This window comes from Eimeria necatrix, genomic scaffold (assembly GCF_000499385.1).
Source record: "Eimeria necatrix Houghton genomic scaffold, Enh_scaff877, whole genome shotgun sequence".
Classification (NCBI taxonomy): Eukaryota; Apicomplexa; class Conoidasida; order Eucoccidiorida; family Eimeriidae; genus Eimeria; species Eimeria necatrix.
In genome coordinates, this window is record NW_013654679.1 from 1 (window position 1) to 16,125 (window position 16,125).

Genomic DNA, 16,125 nt, shown 5'->3' on the forward strand with positions numbered 1-16,125 from the left:
CCGGGGGCCCCGGCGCCCAGGGGGGCCCCCCCGGGGGCCCCCGCGCAGAGGCGCTGGGGGCCCCCGGGGGGCCCCTGGCGAGCTGGGCCGCCGAAGGCGCCGGAGACAGCCTCTGCAGCGAAGAGTCCGGGACGGAAGGCTCGGGGGAGGGGGAGGGCCTTTCTGCTGCAGCAGAAGTGCTGCTGCGGCTGCGGGAAGTGAAGGCGGGGCTGCTGCTGGCGCTGCAGCAGCGGCGGCTGGGCTGGCAGGTGCTGCTGCTGGCGCTGGACACGGCAGTGGAGGACTCGGTGGTGTCGGTGCTGCTGCCGCTGCTGTGTCTGTACACCCCGAGCCTCTTTGCTGCTGACCCCACACAAGCTTTAGCAGCAAATGCTTGGGCAGTTTCTTTCATTGCTGCTGGCAAGGCCGGGGGCTGCTTGGGGGGGGCCCTCATGGGGCGGCTGTGGAGGCCCCCCGAGACGGCCAGCCGCAGCAGCAGCTACCGCTTTCTCTTTTTGTGTCTCTTCCTGGGAGCTGCTGCGCTGCTGCTGATCCCGGGGGCCCTTTTGCTGCGCGAGCTGGGGGCCCCCAGGGGCCCCTGCGTGGCCCTCGTCTTTGCTGCTGCCTTCGTCTTCTACGGCTGCAGCGCAGCACCCAAGGCCGGCTTTGCTGCGCTGCTGCAGGGCCTCGTGGCTTCGCAGCAGCTCGCCTGCAACGTCTTCGGCTTTGTGGGCATGTTCGTCACTCTAGTCGATGCTGTTGTTATCATTTTCATCAACTCTTTGTTTGCCTGGCTGCTCCCCAGGGGCCCCCTCCTCGCAACAGCAGCAGTTGCCTTCATATTCCTTCTCCACGGCCTTCTCGAGGCCCTCTTGGGGCCCCTGCTGGTCCTCGCCCCGGACGAGGAGGAGCCGGGGGGCCCCCTGGGGCCCCTGGGGGGCCCCCTCGGGGGCCCCCTGGGGGGCCCCCTGGGGGGGCCCCCACCCACACTCGTAGAACGCACCCACAACAACCCCACACGCGCAGCAAGGGAAACAGACGGGCTCACTCCGCACCAGAGGGAGGCGCTGCTGCACAGAGAGGTCTCCCTGCCCTCCACTGCCTGCCCCAGCAACTAGCAGCAGCAGCAGCTGCTGCTGCTGCTGCTGCTGCTGCTGCTGCTGCGGCTGCGGAGCTGCTGCGCTGCTGCTGGGCGGCGGCGGCCCGGAGAGAGGGGAACACCCGAAGGGTCGTCACTCATCTCCTGTGGGACTTTAAAGTGGCTGATCATTGACGGGGAAGAAAGCAAAGGTGTAGCTTCCAGGGTTTAGGGTTTAGGGTTTAGGGTTTAGTCTTCAAGGTTTAGGGTTTGTCTTTGCTGCTGTACTGTTGGGCCGAATCTACGCAGAGGACTCTGTCGCAGCTGCTGCGGCGCTCCTCCGGCGGCCGTCAAGCCTTTAGAGCTGAAACGCTTTGAATCCTAGGTTTTAGGGTTTAGGGTTTAGGGTTTAGGGTTTAGTCTGGACGGTGTGGGGTCTGCTCTAGATGTTTCGGCTAGACGCTGCAGGGCGGGAATGCGGGGAGGGGCGTGGAGCCGGGAGACTAGGGTTTAGGGTTTGGGGTTTAGGGTTTTCTTGTGCATGGCGGGCTAGAGTTGCTGCTCCTCGCTACAGCTGCAGCTTTTGCTGCATCTCTAGCCCTCCCCAGTGATGCTGATTCTGCTGTTGCCGTTACCTCTCCACTGTGTGCTGCTGCAGCTAGCACTGCAGCCGTTGTTGCTCCAACTTGTGCTGCTGCAGCTCCAGCGTGCGCTGTTGTAGCTGTAGCAGCTACTGCTGCAGCTGGAACAGCTGTGAGTCACCTGTGCTGCCCCATATAGTGTAGCTCACTAGTTTCGCGATTTTATTTAATAGTTTTGCGTCCTTCATCACTATTGTACTTTAAAATGTCAAGTTGATCGGTAAATTCAATGAAATGAGGGGCGTCGTTGTGGAGGATGCGCAGCAGCACTGCGCGGACCAGTGGACCACTGAGCCAGCCCCGTCACCCTGGTCACCTGCAGTATTTTGTTTCCTTTTTGCTGTTCCTTTGTCTTCTGAGCAAAATATATTTGTTGTTTTGTCATATTGTGATATATATTTGTACTTTCTGGAGGTTTTTTTATCCCCTTTCCACTGACAAGCACCACCGTCTGCCGCCGACGGTGCTGAGGGCCAGCTACTACACCCGTGCCCGCCGCTTCAACTTCGGCGTTTCTCTTCGCTATTTTTCAGTTTTTCCATTCTAGAATTTGACCCTCCGATTTCTTTTGCTTTTAAAACTCCTCCTCGCCTGCACCTGCATGCGATACAGCAAAGGCAGAGCCGCTGACAGGCGCCCCGCGGCCAACTGCGGGCCCCAGTGGGGACCAGGTGATCTCACCGAAGCCCCAAAAGCCCTTTTGCCTTCTCCGTGTCTCTAGAAACAAGTGAAACATGTCGAGTTCTCCAGAAATTCCCCTTCAAGTGGGGTCACTGGAGGCGCCAAGCGGGGGCGGGGGCCCCTGCAGAAGTTCCCCCGGGGAACCCCCATCGCCTTTTCTCTTCGACACTGCCCAGTGGCCAGCCCAGTGGTCTCTAGCAAAAGGTAAAAGACAGCGCCGGCTGGGCCAGAGAGAAGAACAGGGGCCCCTCTGGGGCCCCCCTGGGCGTTTTGCAGAGGGGCCCCCAGACGAGGCACAGGAGATAGTAGAGCCAATGACGAACGACACGAAAGCAAAACCTGGGCTAGGAGGGAAAGCATGCCTTAGGGCTGCAGTAGACAATGAGACAGAGAAGAGGTTCAGCCAACAGCAGCAGCAGCAGCAGCAGCAGCAGCAGCAGCAGCAGCAGCAGCCGATACTGCTGAGTACCGCGGCGGCGTTTCACCCAGGGCAGCAACACCACAGAGGCACTCAACTTCAATTCACGAGCCTCAGCAGAAGCAGCCGCAGTAGCACCAACAGCAGCAACAACAGCAGCAGACGCAGAAGGAGTTACGCCAGCGGTGACAGCGGCATATGCGAGAGCAGCAGCAACTGCAATAGCAGCAGCAGCAGCTGCAGCAGCAGCAGCAGCAGCAACTGCAGCAGCAGCAGCAGCAGCAACTGCAGCAGCAGCAGCAGCAGCAACAGCAGCAGCATCAGCGTCAGCAGCTCCAACAGCAGCAGGGCGGCAGGAGGCAACAGGAGCATCAGCCTCAGCAGCAGCTGCGGCTCACAGGCTAGTCCCTGCAGCAAAAGGAACTACAGCAGCAGCAGCAACAGCTGCAAAACATCTTACCCATTACACCAGAAGAAAAAGCCGCAGCTGCAGCAGCTGGTGCTAGTGCAGCACATGCAGCAGAAGTCTTTGTACCTGATGCAGAAAAAGGATGCCACACTACAACAACAGCAGCACCAACAGCACCAGCAGCAGCAGCAGCAGGAGAGAAATAAGAATCAGCTACAGCGACCAAGGCAACAGCAGCAACCAGAGCTGCAGCAGCAGCTACAGCAGCAGCCGCTGCAGCAAACCAGCGGCAGCAACCAAGATGGGAAAGGACCTGAAGCCCTCAGTCCTCACTCTGCCGCTGTGGGGCCTCTCCCTAATAGGGGGCCCCAAGAGGGCCCCCCCCCTTTGAGTTCCAGTCAGAGCTCTGCTGCTGCCTTCTCAGCTATTTCTCACTTGAGCAGGTGCAGCATTATTCCTAGCACAAGCAGTGTCAGCAGCAGCAGCAGCAACAACAACAACAGCAGCAACAGCAGCAGCAGCAGCAGCAACAACAGCAGCAGCAGCAGCAGCAGCACGGAAGTGCCGAAAGTGGCCTCATACTCCCTGCGCATCCCAACACATGAGTGTAGGGGAGGGGGTCCTGGGGGCCCCCGCCGGGTCGCAACTGCCATTGAGAATGAGGGGCCCCCTAGCTCTGTGCAAAAGCCCGCGGTGCAGCAGCAGCAGCAACAGCAGCAGCAGCAACAACAGCAGCAGCAAGCGAAGCGGCACCGAGTGCTGCAGCAGTTGCACCAGCCTCAGAAGGATCAGCAACACCAGCAGCAGCATCCACACAGTTTTGCCTTGGCAACTTCATTGCGAGAGGCCTCACCGCGCCAGGAGGGCCCTTGGGGCCCCTTTGGGGGCCCCCCGGGGGGCCCCCAAGGGCGCCCCCTGGAGGCCTCGCCAGAGGGTTCAGCGCCACCTGCAGATGCAGCAGAAGAGAAAGGCTCTACGGAAAAAGACAAAGAGGGTTGGAGGCCTGACCCTGCAGAGAAGTCTCCTCCCTTGAAGGCCTTTGGCACCTTTGTTGCTGCAGTGAGAGGCCCCCAAGCAGCAGCTGAGGGGCCTCCAGCTGCTGCGAGTTCCCAGAGGACCCCCCAAATGGCCCCGCCGTTATCAAATGGGTGGGAGCGCTTACTGGAGCAAGAGGGCCAGAGGGAACCCCCAATTGAGGGGCCCCCCGAGGGGCCTCCCGAGGGGGCCCCCGAGGGGCCCCCTCCAGTTGCCATTGTGCGCTGTGCCGTTTGCTGCAGGGGCCCCACATTTGCTGCTGCTGCAGTCTGCTCGGGGGCCCCCGGGTCCTTACAGGTCTATCAGAGGCCCCTGGCCTCCCCTGGAGCAATGCCCGTAGCTTTTGTTGAAGCATTTCTAACCCTCAAGGTGTTGTCGGGCTCTGCCAAAACCCTTAACCCTAAGTTCAAAACGCTTAGCCCTAAACCCCAATTAACAGTCTTCTGTTGCTCTACTTAGCAGCCGCAGAAAATTGCAAGGCGGGAACTTGCTGTGGAAAAGATCTAAGATCATTTTTAACTCCAAGGGTTTAGCGCGGAGAGATGAGGGCTAGGGTTTAGGGTTTAGGGTTTAGGGTTTAGGGGCTGTGTACGCGCAGCGCCAGATGAATGCCAGCCTCTTTTCAGAGGGTTTTGCGGGGGTCACTTGGACTCTTGTCTTACCGACAAAAGTCCCTTATGCGGAGAGAAAGTAACTTCGCCCCAAACCCTAAGTCCTGGTTCTAAACCCTAAGACCAAAGCCCTAAACCCTAAAACCTAAACCCTCAGCCCTATAACTGCAGCTGGGACCCCTTGGTGCTGCTCTTAGTTGCGCATCTTAAATCCCCTAAGACCCTTTTAGCTGCTTCTGCAGCACTTTCTGCAGACTGCTGCTGGAGGCCCTAGCAGCCGAGGATCAGGGGCCCCTGGGGGCCCCTCAAGACGGGGGCTCTCCAGGGGCTGTTTCTTTGAGGTACTTGCCCAAGAGGGAGTTCACTTCTTCTAGAGGTCAGACACGGCGGGACTGTAGTGTGTAGGTCCTAGGGTTTACGGTTTAGAGCATACGGTTTAGGGTTTAGGGTTAAGGGTTTACGGTTTAGGGTTTAAGGTTTAGGGATTGAGGCTCAAGACTTCGCGTTTAGTTCTTGAAGCTCAGGAATGGATCAGGTCTGCGTAGACACGCCAGAATACCAGGGTTCAACGGCTGCAGTTTAGGTTTATGTTTAGGGTGTAGGGTTTGTGGATTGGGTTTAGGCTAGGGTTTGGGGTTTATGGGACCAGAGATTAGGGTTTGTCTACTCAGGGGCGCACTGGCTGCAAAGCACTATTCCTGGCCTTCGATTCAGCAACAACGGAGATAGCAGCCACTCTGTGAGAACTCTGCTGAGCCCTAAACCCTAAACCCTAAACCCTAAACCCTGGCTCGGCCTGGTGCTGACTGCAATTTTTTATTAGCATTTGTCTCTGCAGATAGAGGGCCTCTCTCAGGAAGCCTTAAGGTGGGCGAGTTCTGACGTTAGAGTTTATTGTCTAGCTCCGAGGATCTAGAGCTCAGGAACTAGGGTTTACGGCCCAGCAGCTAGGGTTTAGTGCCCGCAGCTAGGATTGAGCGTATAGAAATTAGGGTTTAGCGCCCTGCAGCTAAGGTTTGGCAGCCGCCCACATGCCTTCGCAAAGGGTGTTTGGCGGCAGCATGCTGTGTCTGCTGTTTGCAGCGCCGCTGGAGCCTTGCTGCTTCATCTCAATGTAACTCGTAAACCCTAAACCCTAAACCCTAAACCCTTGGCCCTAAACCCCGGAGCGCGGACTCATCTCTGTGCCTCTCGAGCTGTTTGAGCAGAGAGACGCACCCGAAGTCCGAGAAGGCATTTACGAGGTTTCGGAGGCCCTGCTGGGGGCAGTACGTAAGGGTTTAGGGTTTGGGGCTGAGGGTTTAGGGTTTAGCGACTGCAACATTCCCCCCAGAGAAGGAGACTCAGCGGTTGGGCTTCACGATCTGCTGCGCTGTACGCTGCAGCAGTTGAGCGTCGATGAAATTACTCTACGGGGGCTTGGAATCTGGGGGTAAGCACTGGGGCCCCTGAAGCTCTTTTAGAAGGCCATGAAGGGGCCCCTTGGCAAGGAGGCCCCAAGTGGGGCCCCCTGGCTTCCGGGGCCCCCCTCAGGTTTTCGGTGCCCCTAGGGCGGCCCCAGGGCCCCTTCGGGGCTTTGAAAACAGCAGCTAGATCTCTTATCCCTAAACCGTTGGCTTCAAGCCCTAGGCCCTAGGCTGAAAACCCTAGAGGCCTTGCGCTGCAGTGCTGCTTGCGGCTCTCTGAAGGTGCTGTGAGCTTATGAACCTAGGGTTTAGGGTTTAGTCGCTGCTGCTGCTTCGTAGGCCTCCCGCTGCTTCCCAGAAACATCAGCGCCCTGGCTCAGGTAGCTCTCTAAACCCTAAATTCTATGGGTTGCTGGTTGCGCGGAGCTGTGCCTGTGGCAGTGAAGGTTTAGCGCCGACGTATCCTGGACCGTGGGTTGAGCGTTTAGGGTTTAGGGTTTAGGGTTTGGAGTCCAGGGTCTAGTGTCTAGGGTTAAGAATTCAGGGTTTTAGTCAGGCCTTGGTTTGCTGCTGCCCGCCTTCAGACAAACCCGGGGCCCCGAAGTGGCTCGCAGACGAGTGGTGCTCTTTAACAAGTGAGGGGCCCTAATTCAGTTTAGGTTTTGTGGTTTAGGGTTTAGGCTTTTGCTCTTCGATCTAGGGTTTAGTGCATATGGATTAGGGTTTGGTTTTTGAGTGGGGTTGGTGTGATGCAGGAACGACGATGGGCCGCCGCACGCTCCTCTCTTGGATTCTCTCGGTCCTGCTGCTGCTGCTTTTGTTACTGCTGCCGCAGTTGCTGCTGCAGTTGCTGCTGCCCTTGCTGCTGTGCCTGCTGCTGTGGCCACTCGTTCCTTCAGCGTGTTTCTCGTGTGGACCGAGGTGCTAGGGCCTAGGGTTTGGGGTCAGGGCTTCTTGTTTTGTCAGTGCGGCTTTTCTCTCTTTCCTTCTCAGCCAACAACTGACCGGCGGATTCTGCAGGCAATGACTCAAGCACTAAACCCTGAGTCTTAAACCCTAGGCCGTAAATATCAAACCCTTATTATTGCACCAGCGGTTCCTCCTCCACCCGTTAAAGCCTAAACCCTAAACCCTCAACTTTAGGTGTTGCCGCTTCTACGCAGGCGCGGCAAATGGCTGTGACACTCTGTCTAGCCCACCTTCCTGCCCTCACTAGCGGTGCGCCATAGGAGATTTAGGGTTTAGGTTTGAGGGTTTAGGGTCTACACTGCACTGTTATTCTCGTTGATGCCTCTGACGAGATGATGCGCGTTTTAAAGGCCAGGAGTTCAGGCTTTGTTGCTGGGGTTTAAGCTCTCGCGTTTAGGGTTTAGGGTCTGCGGTCTAGGGTTTAGGGTTTACGCCTTATGCATCTCTACAGATAATTTTACCCGCGCTCTGAAAGCTGTGAAGGTAAATGAGACGCTGGCCCATACGCTAAGCCTTAGGTCACCAGCGCACCGCCGCCGCAGCTAACACTCGCGCAAACCGTAAACCCTAAACCCTAAACCCTAAACGCTAAACCGTAAACCCTTTCTTTGATGTGAATTCCAGGAAACTTCGCGCGTCACTTACTTTATTAGACAAAGCGCCACGCTTGCCTGGACCCATGCCAAGCATATACTTAGTTTCTGTAAGACCTAAACCGTAAACCCTAAATCCTAAACCCTAAACCCTAAACGGTTAAGCACAGCATCCCGTTCTACATTTTATACGCCAAACTCCAACTTCGTAGCTCTTCACAAAAACAGCTCATTTCACCGGGAGTCTGCTACTGGGTGTTTAGGGTTTAGGGCTAAGGGTTTAGGTTTTAGGGCATGAGGTTTAAAGTTTTCGGCGTAGGTACTGCAACTGAAAACCTTTGTCTGTTTTTAAAGGAGTGCCCGAAACTTTGCGAGATCGCAGCAGTCAGTTGTATCCTCCAGTGTGAAGATGGTGTCAGCCAAGGTAAACTCTAAATCCCCAAGCCCTAAACCCTTAAGCATAAACCCTGCATCGAAAATCTAGCCGTTATGCCCCCTGCCCGATATTAGCGAGAACGCGTCACATCAGCGCCAAAGCTGCAAACCCAAAGAGCCATCAAACCCCAGACCCTAAGCCGCATGATGGACTGTCTTTTTGATGCACAAAGTCTAGGGTTTCAGTCTTCGCGCTTAAGGCCAAGCGTTTAGGGTTTAGGGTTTCAAGATTGCGCTGTGCGCGCAGTTCGACATGTGCTGGAGAGCCGCCTGGACCTCTCCAAATGCAATCAGTGTTCCGAGTCCGTGGCTTGCATTTCGGCCGAAGGTCTAGGGTTTAGGATTTAGGGTTTAGGGTTTACGCATTTATGCTTTTGGGTGTTAGGGCGTAGGGTTTTAAGCTGATGGGCTGGCGGATGGTGCATGTTTCGTGACAGGCTGACTCTCTTGCCCACAGCAGAAGAAGACGAACTAAAGGTATGCGGGGAGCTCAGCTTCAGAACCTAAGTCACAAAACCCTAAACCCTAAACCCTCGTCTCTTAACCCTTAAGCGTGGCCTTTGGCTGCCAGATCCCCTACATGAAATACGATTCCACAGGACATATGCAGCGCTCAAGCGCTACGGTTTAACGTCTAGGGATCAGGATTAAGGGTTTGGGATATACGGCTTAGGGTTTAGGGTTTACGGGATGCCTGGCGGTTACAGGAGATGAGTGAATTTGTAGGGAGCACTGAGTTTCTCCAAGCGGCTCACCAACACTTCTTAGAGGCAAGACAAACCCCAAAACCAGAACACTAGCCCCAATGTCTCCTGCGTTGCACACAGGATTGGTGTATTCCGAGGGTTTGGGGTTTGGGGTTTAGGGTTTATAGCGTTTCTACGTCTGTTGGGATTGCAGGAGTTGGATACAAAAAAGGAAGATATGAATTACGCCATTCCTCCCGGTGCATCTTTCATTGCATCTTACTACGCAGGCAAGGCCCTTCAGGCTTAAGAGCTTAGGATTTAGGGTTTAGGCTCTGGGGTTTAGGGTTTCCGGCTCAAATTGTGTGTCCCGATTGCCGCGCCCCAGGCCTACTGCTGTACATCCACCGCAGCGTGCCTCAAGCAAACAACAAAGTGCCACCCTCGGACGCATTTCATTTTGCCTTCTTTGATGACGGCTATGTGGGGTCTCTCGAAGCCTTAAATCTATTGTGTCCTAAACCCTAAACCCTAGACCCTAGACGTTGAGTCCGAGACCCTAAGTTCCAAAGCTTGAATTCACAGTGAAGCGCTGCCTTCCGCTGCGCTCCTCAGGCTGCCTTCCAGAATTCGCGAGACAAATTCTTCAATTGGAGTGGTACCTATAGGGTTTAGGGAGAAGGGTTCAGGAGTTTAGTGTTTAGAAGCCAAAGCTCAAATGTTACTAGGGTTTAGGGCTTGCTGCTGAGGGTCTCCGTTGTTGAGGGTACCAAATACACCACAAGGCTGAAGCGCAAGGCAAACCCTAACAGCCATTTCACCTTTTCGGGCTTAACTTTGAGCCCTAGAGTGCCGCCCTTGAAACCTGAACCCTAAGCCCTAAACCCTAGAACCTAAAACTGTGGCTGCTACGCAGGGTTGGAAAACCCTCATCGGAAGCTTCACTGGTACAGGTGGAGTGCGGCCAGAGCCCTCTGTGCGGATGTCATGAAGCATCTTCACCACTTTAAGCCTGCCCGTACATCCAGAATCCTAAGCGCTAAACACTAAGCCCGATTCCTCAAACCCTACACCCTAAACTCTAAATCGTAAACCCTGGGCTCCGGGAAAGACACTATGCTTGGAGGTTACATTAGGTCCTAATGGGAGTTGCAGTGCCGTGGTTGCTGCTGACTCCGCTGCTCGCCAACTGCGGCAGCTTAATCCAGGTGGTTTTGCTGCTGCTGCTGCTGCTGCAGCAAAACCATCTGGCTGCTGCGGCTGTCGTTTCGAGGCGCTTCTCACAGCATCTGCTGCTATGTCGCTGCTGTTGCTTGTACTGCTGTGCTGCTGCTGCTCTGCTGTGCTGCTGCTGCGCTGCTGTGCTGCCGCTCGGCTGCTGCGGCTTTATACAGAAGCTGCGATTGGGGAGCTGGATGCCCTACTTGCCCTCGCCCGCTTGTCCGTGAGGCTTAGGCCCTAATTGCCAATCCCGCGTCTTTCTGTTGATTGTTCCTCATGTCTTTGTTATCTTTGGGTTTTAAGCATTAAGACCTTAGGGTTTAGGGTTTGGCGCTCAATGTTTACTCGTGTGGAAACACAGGAAGATCCCTCCTGGAGTGCACCTGTGTTTGGGGGGGTCTCTCTCGTCCAGCTTCGGCAGTGTCATTTAGGTGGCAGTTTCGAAGAGGGCTTTATGCCATTTTCCTTTAGGCTGCAGCACAAACAGGTCTTGACGTTAAATCCTAGGCCTTAAACCCTAGTCCTAAACGCTAAACCCTACACGCTGAAGTCCGCTTGCATTGGGACCCTCATCACTGCGAAGCGTTTCACTGAAGTAGACACTTAGCCACTTAGCAGCGTTGCTGCAGCAGCAAACGTCACACTTTTGACTCCAAACCCTAAATCCTGAACTCTAAGACCAACAAAGTGGCACTAAAACAGCTAATACTACGCATGTCTTGCTGCTGCCTCTCTTTTTTCGCTGTTGCAGTCTGCCGTGATTTCAGGTGGGAATCTACGCATAGTGACGTCCAATCCAGAAGTAGTCACTATGCCTTTAAACCCTAGACCCTGAGCCCTGAACTCTTAACAAGTAACTCTAAACCCTAAGCTCAACTACTTGCATGCTTGGTGGCTGCTTCAGGACAGAACGGCTGCGGGAAGTCAAGTAAGCCGCACGCTGCGACAGCAACAGCGCTGCTGCTGGCGCTAATGTTTTCGCGTCGAGCCTACTACTGCTGCTGCTACTATTGCTGCTGCTGCTACTTGTGCTGCAGCACTGTTGCGGGTCATTGGAGTGGCTATACACCTGGCCCACATTGGTTCAAGGGTCCCGTCGGCTTTTGCCGGCTTTGGAAAAATCCACAGGCTTCGCTGGAGCTCCTCCGGTGCGACTCTCAGTCAAAACCCTAAGCCCTAATTCCTTAACTTTAATTGCGTAGCCCGTTTCCCAGAAGCGTAAGCCTTCATTCTGAAGTTGAAATCCCACGGTAAGACCTCGTGCTGCACGACATTCTGTGGCGTGAACGGAAACGCGTTTTGGCAAAAGAACTTGTGCTGAAGTCTGCCTGATGTTCAGCGCTTAGGGTTTAGGGTTTAGGGTTTAGGGCATCGGTTCCACAGTTTGCGCACAGCGTGCGAAGGGCTGGTGCCAGGCTTCTCAAGCTTCCATTGCGAGCTCTTCCGCCTCAGCCAAATCCTGAGGTGATGCCGAATTGCTGCTGCTGCTGCTGCGTTTGCTGTTCAATCCTCCCCTGCTGCTGCCTTATTATCGACTTGTTGCTAAGGCGCTTTACTGGAAAATGCGTCTCTTGTTGCTGCTTTTCGTTTCGTGAAGAAATTTCCCCCAGCAGTCAAAAACCCCAACCTTTGAGCTTACACTCAGCCCTAAACCCTAAACCCTAAACCCTAAGCCCTAATCGCTACGGCTCAAATGTTCGGATTTGTGAGTACCTACTGTGGCTCCAGAGACGGCTTAGGAGGCACCCTGCTGCTTATGGATGACTTCGTAAGTACAGGAAAACCGCTGCAGCGCTCTTGCTTTGGGGATTGAACAAAAGCATTTGGGATTTGCCTTTCTGCGGCTGTTTCAGGGTGCCGGCACAAGACATCGTGAGGCAGGGCTTTACAGCAACTCTGCAAACCTTAAGCCCTAAACGTTTTCATTTAATCAGAGACTGCAGAAATAGGGAAGAGGGGTGGAGGTTAAGGGTTTAGGGTTTAGGGTTTGATGCTTGAGAAGGAGAGTCTGGATCCGCAGCGGACGGCCAAGCTCTTTTGTATGGGGCACTGAAATATATCCTCAATTCGAAGTGTCTCCAGGTGAAAAGCGCCAAACCATAAACCTCCAGTGCCTGGTCATAAATATGTACCATGGCTACCAAACCCTACACTGCAAAGCATAGATCCTGTGTGCCTTCTTAGGGTATCTGGACCATAAGCTCCGCCCACCCTGTGCTGGCGCAGCGCCTGGAAACCCTTAACATTCAGACAGGACTGGTGCTGCTGCAGCACCTAGAGGCAACAACTGCAGGGGGGCCCCCGCAGCCCCCAGGAGCCCCTCCAAGAATTTGCCGTCTCGTGCCGCTCTTCACCCTCGGCCCCGGTGATATGCAAACCCCAAATGCTGGGCACTCAGTTTCTCGCCAACAGTTAGGCCGTCAGCTTAGAATTCAGGGTTTAGGCTTTAGGATTTAGGGTTTACAGGCTGCTGTTTGCTTTCGCCACAGGTCTCCGAGGAGACCACCACAGTCTCAGCATCGTGAATGCAACTGCACTCCCAGAAAGTCAGGTTTGATCTTTAGGGTGTAGTTTAATACCGGCCTTTGATATGTTAGGACTGACGATTTACCGCTGTTTGTGTAGGGCTTGCGCTTCAAAGATCTCTCTAATCCCTGACATTCTAAAGCCCGTGGTAAAGAGCTAGACCCCAAACTTTCCGCAGTAAACCCAACTGTCCGCTTGTTTCTGCCCAGTTTTTTCCTGCACAGGGGTTTGCGCGAGGGCTGCGGCGATTTTCTCTAGTATTTCAATGCAACGTCATATTGATGAAGAGGATGCGCAGGTTTGTTTAGATATTAGGGTCTAGGATTTGGGGTTCTGGTATGCAACGGAGGGTTATAGTGCAGGGCTTGGAGCACAGGCCTCTATCTTACTGCTTCTCATCTGAAGCGGCAGTTCAGTTGGACGAAGACAAGGTCAACTGATGATGTGCTGATGCAAATGCTGATGCTTGTGATATTTGTGTTGCTGCCGTTGCTGCTGCTGTTGTTGATGCTGCTGCTTCAGGGCTGTGTGTGGTCACGGGATCCTCCCGCTCCTCAAAGTGTACAGCAGGAACGTCTGCTGTCTCTGTTGCAGCTGGCAGCAGCTGCAGACACAGCAGTAGCCCAACCCGAAGCAAACATTCACCGTGTATTTAACCAAATAGCAACGGCCCTGAAAAGACTCGAGGTCCTTGGCAGACTGTCCCTGCACGCGCCGCTTTACACAGATGATGAATGAACCGGGGGAACAGACCTAAAACTCCTAATTTGAATGCTAGCTCCCAGGTAAACTCAGAACTCTAGAGCGCACCTGGCAAGCACTCAGCAGCTATCAAATGAGCTGCGCGTGCTAGCTCCCAGGTACACTCAGAACCCTAGAGCGTAGCAGGTGAGCACTCAGCAGCTATCAAAGGCGCTGCGCCTACTGAGCGGTAACTTCTGTGCGCTTAAAACGGCAAAACATTTGAGGGTCCGGAGGTAGCGCCTGAGCCGAATTTGCGGCTATTAGTTCAGGGCTTCAAGCTCATGGCTAGACTCTCGAAACCGGAACTGCGATAATCCCTACAGAAATGAGGTTTCACGGGGGATCATTTTGTCCTTCAGAAGCGCTGGGGCAAGACTAGTTGCTTACTGGTCACAACGCCCCCTACGCGCGAGAGTGCCCAATCAGTACCTCCAAATATACCAGTTACGCCTAGCATCACCTTACTGGTAAGCAGTTGCAAAGCCACGAAAATCTTCGAGCAAACGAACTCAGTAACAGACCGGAAGTAAAAGTATGGGACGCATTTGCTCTACAAGTGAGCATCACAACCGCATTATGTGCTGCTCATTTACAACTAGAAATTGGAACGAACTGGAAGCAACTTAGTTTGAAGCCCCAAATGTGAATTAATATTACTTTCTACTCAGTTAAAAAGTGCAGATTCTTACTTTTCAACGCTCCTCCATGTATGTGGATTTATACATGTACATCCCTTTAGATCTGTTGAGGGCAGCAGCGGTTACACAAGCCTGGCTTCCTATATCAGATTTGTGCCAAACCAGAGTTGCATTTTCGAAAGAATGTTGCGCAGAATGTGGAAAACGGTCCGTTTCGCGGTGCCAAATTTGGGCCTCTTAAGGCTGTTTTAGGAGCACTCCACAAGCCTTTTCACACTACAGCCCCAAAGCCAGCCCGCCACAGCTGTGGGCCACACGTCTTTTGCGTCAAAAGCTCATGAGCTGCGCATCTTGTTTCTGCACATTACTTCGCAAAGTCAATACTCGTGCGTCAGCCGCTAAAGGCCCGATAAACAACTAGCAGCAACGACACTGCATTGGCTTTCTAGGCACAAATTTATGTTGCCTGTATAATCATGCAGTGTAATCCTCTGCTTCTGCTGCGTGGCATTCCCACCATTTCCTTGTTTACCGACTTGCTCATTGTCATTCCTGTAAAAAGTAGACCGCTACGATGTATCTTTCTTCTTATCTGCCGACCTACTCCTGGCCCGTGCATGCAAGAAACAGGACCACGGACACTCTACATCGCAAGAGTCAAATGACAATAGCAGCAGCATTAAAGCGTCATTTTCCTCTAGCAATGTGCTACATGGTGGCTGCTGCACATTACGGACTCATTGTTGCTAGGCTGTTTCTGCGGCTCTCATTGCGCCTTCGTATCCTCTACACGATATGATGTGAACGCGTAAATTGTGTAAATAGTTTTCATAGTATAATTCTTAAACAGCCACCGTTGCAAGCGCATTTTTGTGGAAATTGCTCCGCTGGTGGGAATGCGGGGTCGTGTACATACGACCACCGGTGAACTCTGCAAGCACTGTACTCTTAACTGCCTTGGAATGTTGGCTGAAAAGCGCACGTTTATGCATGTTATAGTTTATTGCAGCACGCGATTTCAACTGCACACTCCCAGCACTGAAAACGGCAGCCAACAAGGCTGGGCTCTTTAACCTGCTGCGCCGGGACTGCAGCAAGTACAGCAGTCCCCCACGACCAAAGGAGCAGTACTCGAAATATACCCTTCAGAAGGCTATCTTCAACAGCCTCAGTCGCAACCAAAAGACCCGAAAGCACAAATTCTTCCACTTCCACATCATTGAATTAAGACTGAAGTTACTAGTGATGAGTACGGAATGCTCCGCCACAAACAATACATTTTTCCACGCGTTTCACACATGCAAACCCCTATTATCTGGCGTCCGCAGCTAATTGGTGCAGTGTTTCTTTGAAACATTTTCTCGCATTTTGAGCGGTCGTGAACGTGATCTCGACTCACACCCATGAACAACGGCTATTGAACGGCGCACAATAAGTATTGGATCTGAGCATTCGCATCAATCTAGAGTCAACCCGCGCAAATACAGTGTCAAGAAAATGAGACCTGCGCCAACTTGTCTAACTGTCGTTGCTTTACTGTTGGCGTCCGCATCAAGCGTGGGCTGCTCCGTTGCAAAACACTGTATAGGCCGCACTACCACCTCTGCGCAAAATCAAGTGAATACGTAGTTTGTTCTGTGCCTCGAATATCAACAAAAGCTTCAACAGAAAGTCCATCAAAAAACAATAAAAGTATGTAGAGACAGTCCAGGTGCCTGAAATCGGCCCCAGTGTTGAACACATTTGTTGCTACCCCTTTTCATAGACCAACCCCACATAAGTGCAACACTGCCACTCGTTTTCCATTAAGTCTGGCCACTGAGCGCCGCTTTGCAAGTTCTGTGTTGGGCAACTGCATGCCATTTTCGTCGGCTTCTTTGTTGCCAACGCACACTACAACCCAGCCCAAACCCCAAATTCAAGAAAACCAAACGCCTTAGTCGCCGAAATGACGAAGCCGTAACACGAGTCACATGCCCACGAATAGTAAGCTCAGTATTGGGTAGCTGCATGCCGCCTTTGCACGTCTCTGCGCTGTCAACGCACACTACAACC

At 53.6% G+C, this 16,125-nt stretch overlaps 2 protein-coding genes across 2 annotated transcripts; both read left to right on the forward strand.

Annotated features, from left to right (window-relative positions):
* Window positions 1-713: 713 nt before the first annotated feature.
* Window positions 714-1,097, forward strand: ENH_00080620 (hypothetical protein, conserved; the record flags this gene model as incomplete). Its single annotated transcript, XM_013583279.1, has 1 exon — window positions 714-1,097. One exon carries the CDS (start codon window positions 714-716, stop codon window positions 1,095-1,097), a length of 384 nt encoding a protein of 127 aa, XP_013438733.1.
* A 1,335-nt stretch (window positions 1,098-2,432) lies between these two features.
* Window positions 2,433-13,426, forward strand: ENH_00080630 (hypothetical protein, conserved; the record flags this gene model as incomplete). Its single annotated transcript, XM_013583280.1, has 18 exons — window positions 2,433-4,610; window positions 4,840-4,931; window positions 5,107-5,228; window positions 5,524-5,591; window positions 6,061-6,120; window positions 6,598-6,638; window positions 6,796-6,893; window positions 7,014-7,179; window positions 8,672-8,732; window positions 9,156-9,231; window positions 9,330-9,424; window positions 10,336-10,385; window positions 11,200-11,310; window positions 11,891-11,930; window positions 12,347-12,527; window positions 12,652-12,708; window positions 12,913-12,986; window positions 13,211-13,426. 18 exons carry the CDS (start codon window positions 2,433-2,435, stop codon window positions 13,424-13,426), a joined length of 3,786 nt encoding a protein of 1,261 aa, XP_013438734.1.
* Window positions 13,427-16,125: the final 2,699 nt, after the last annotated feature.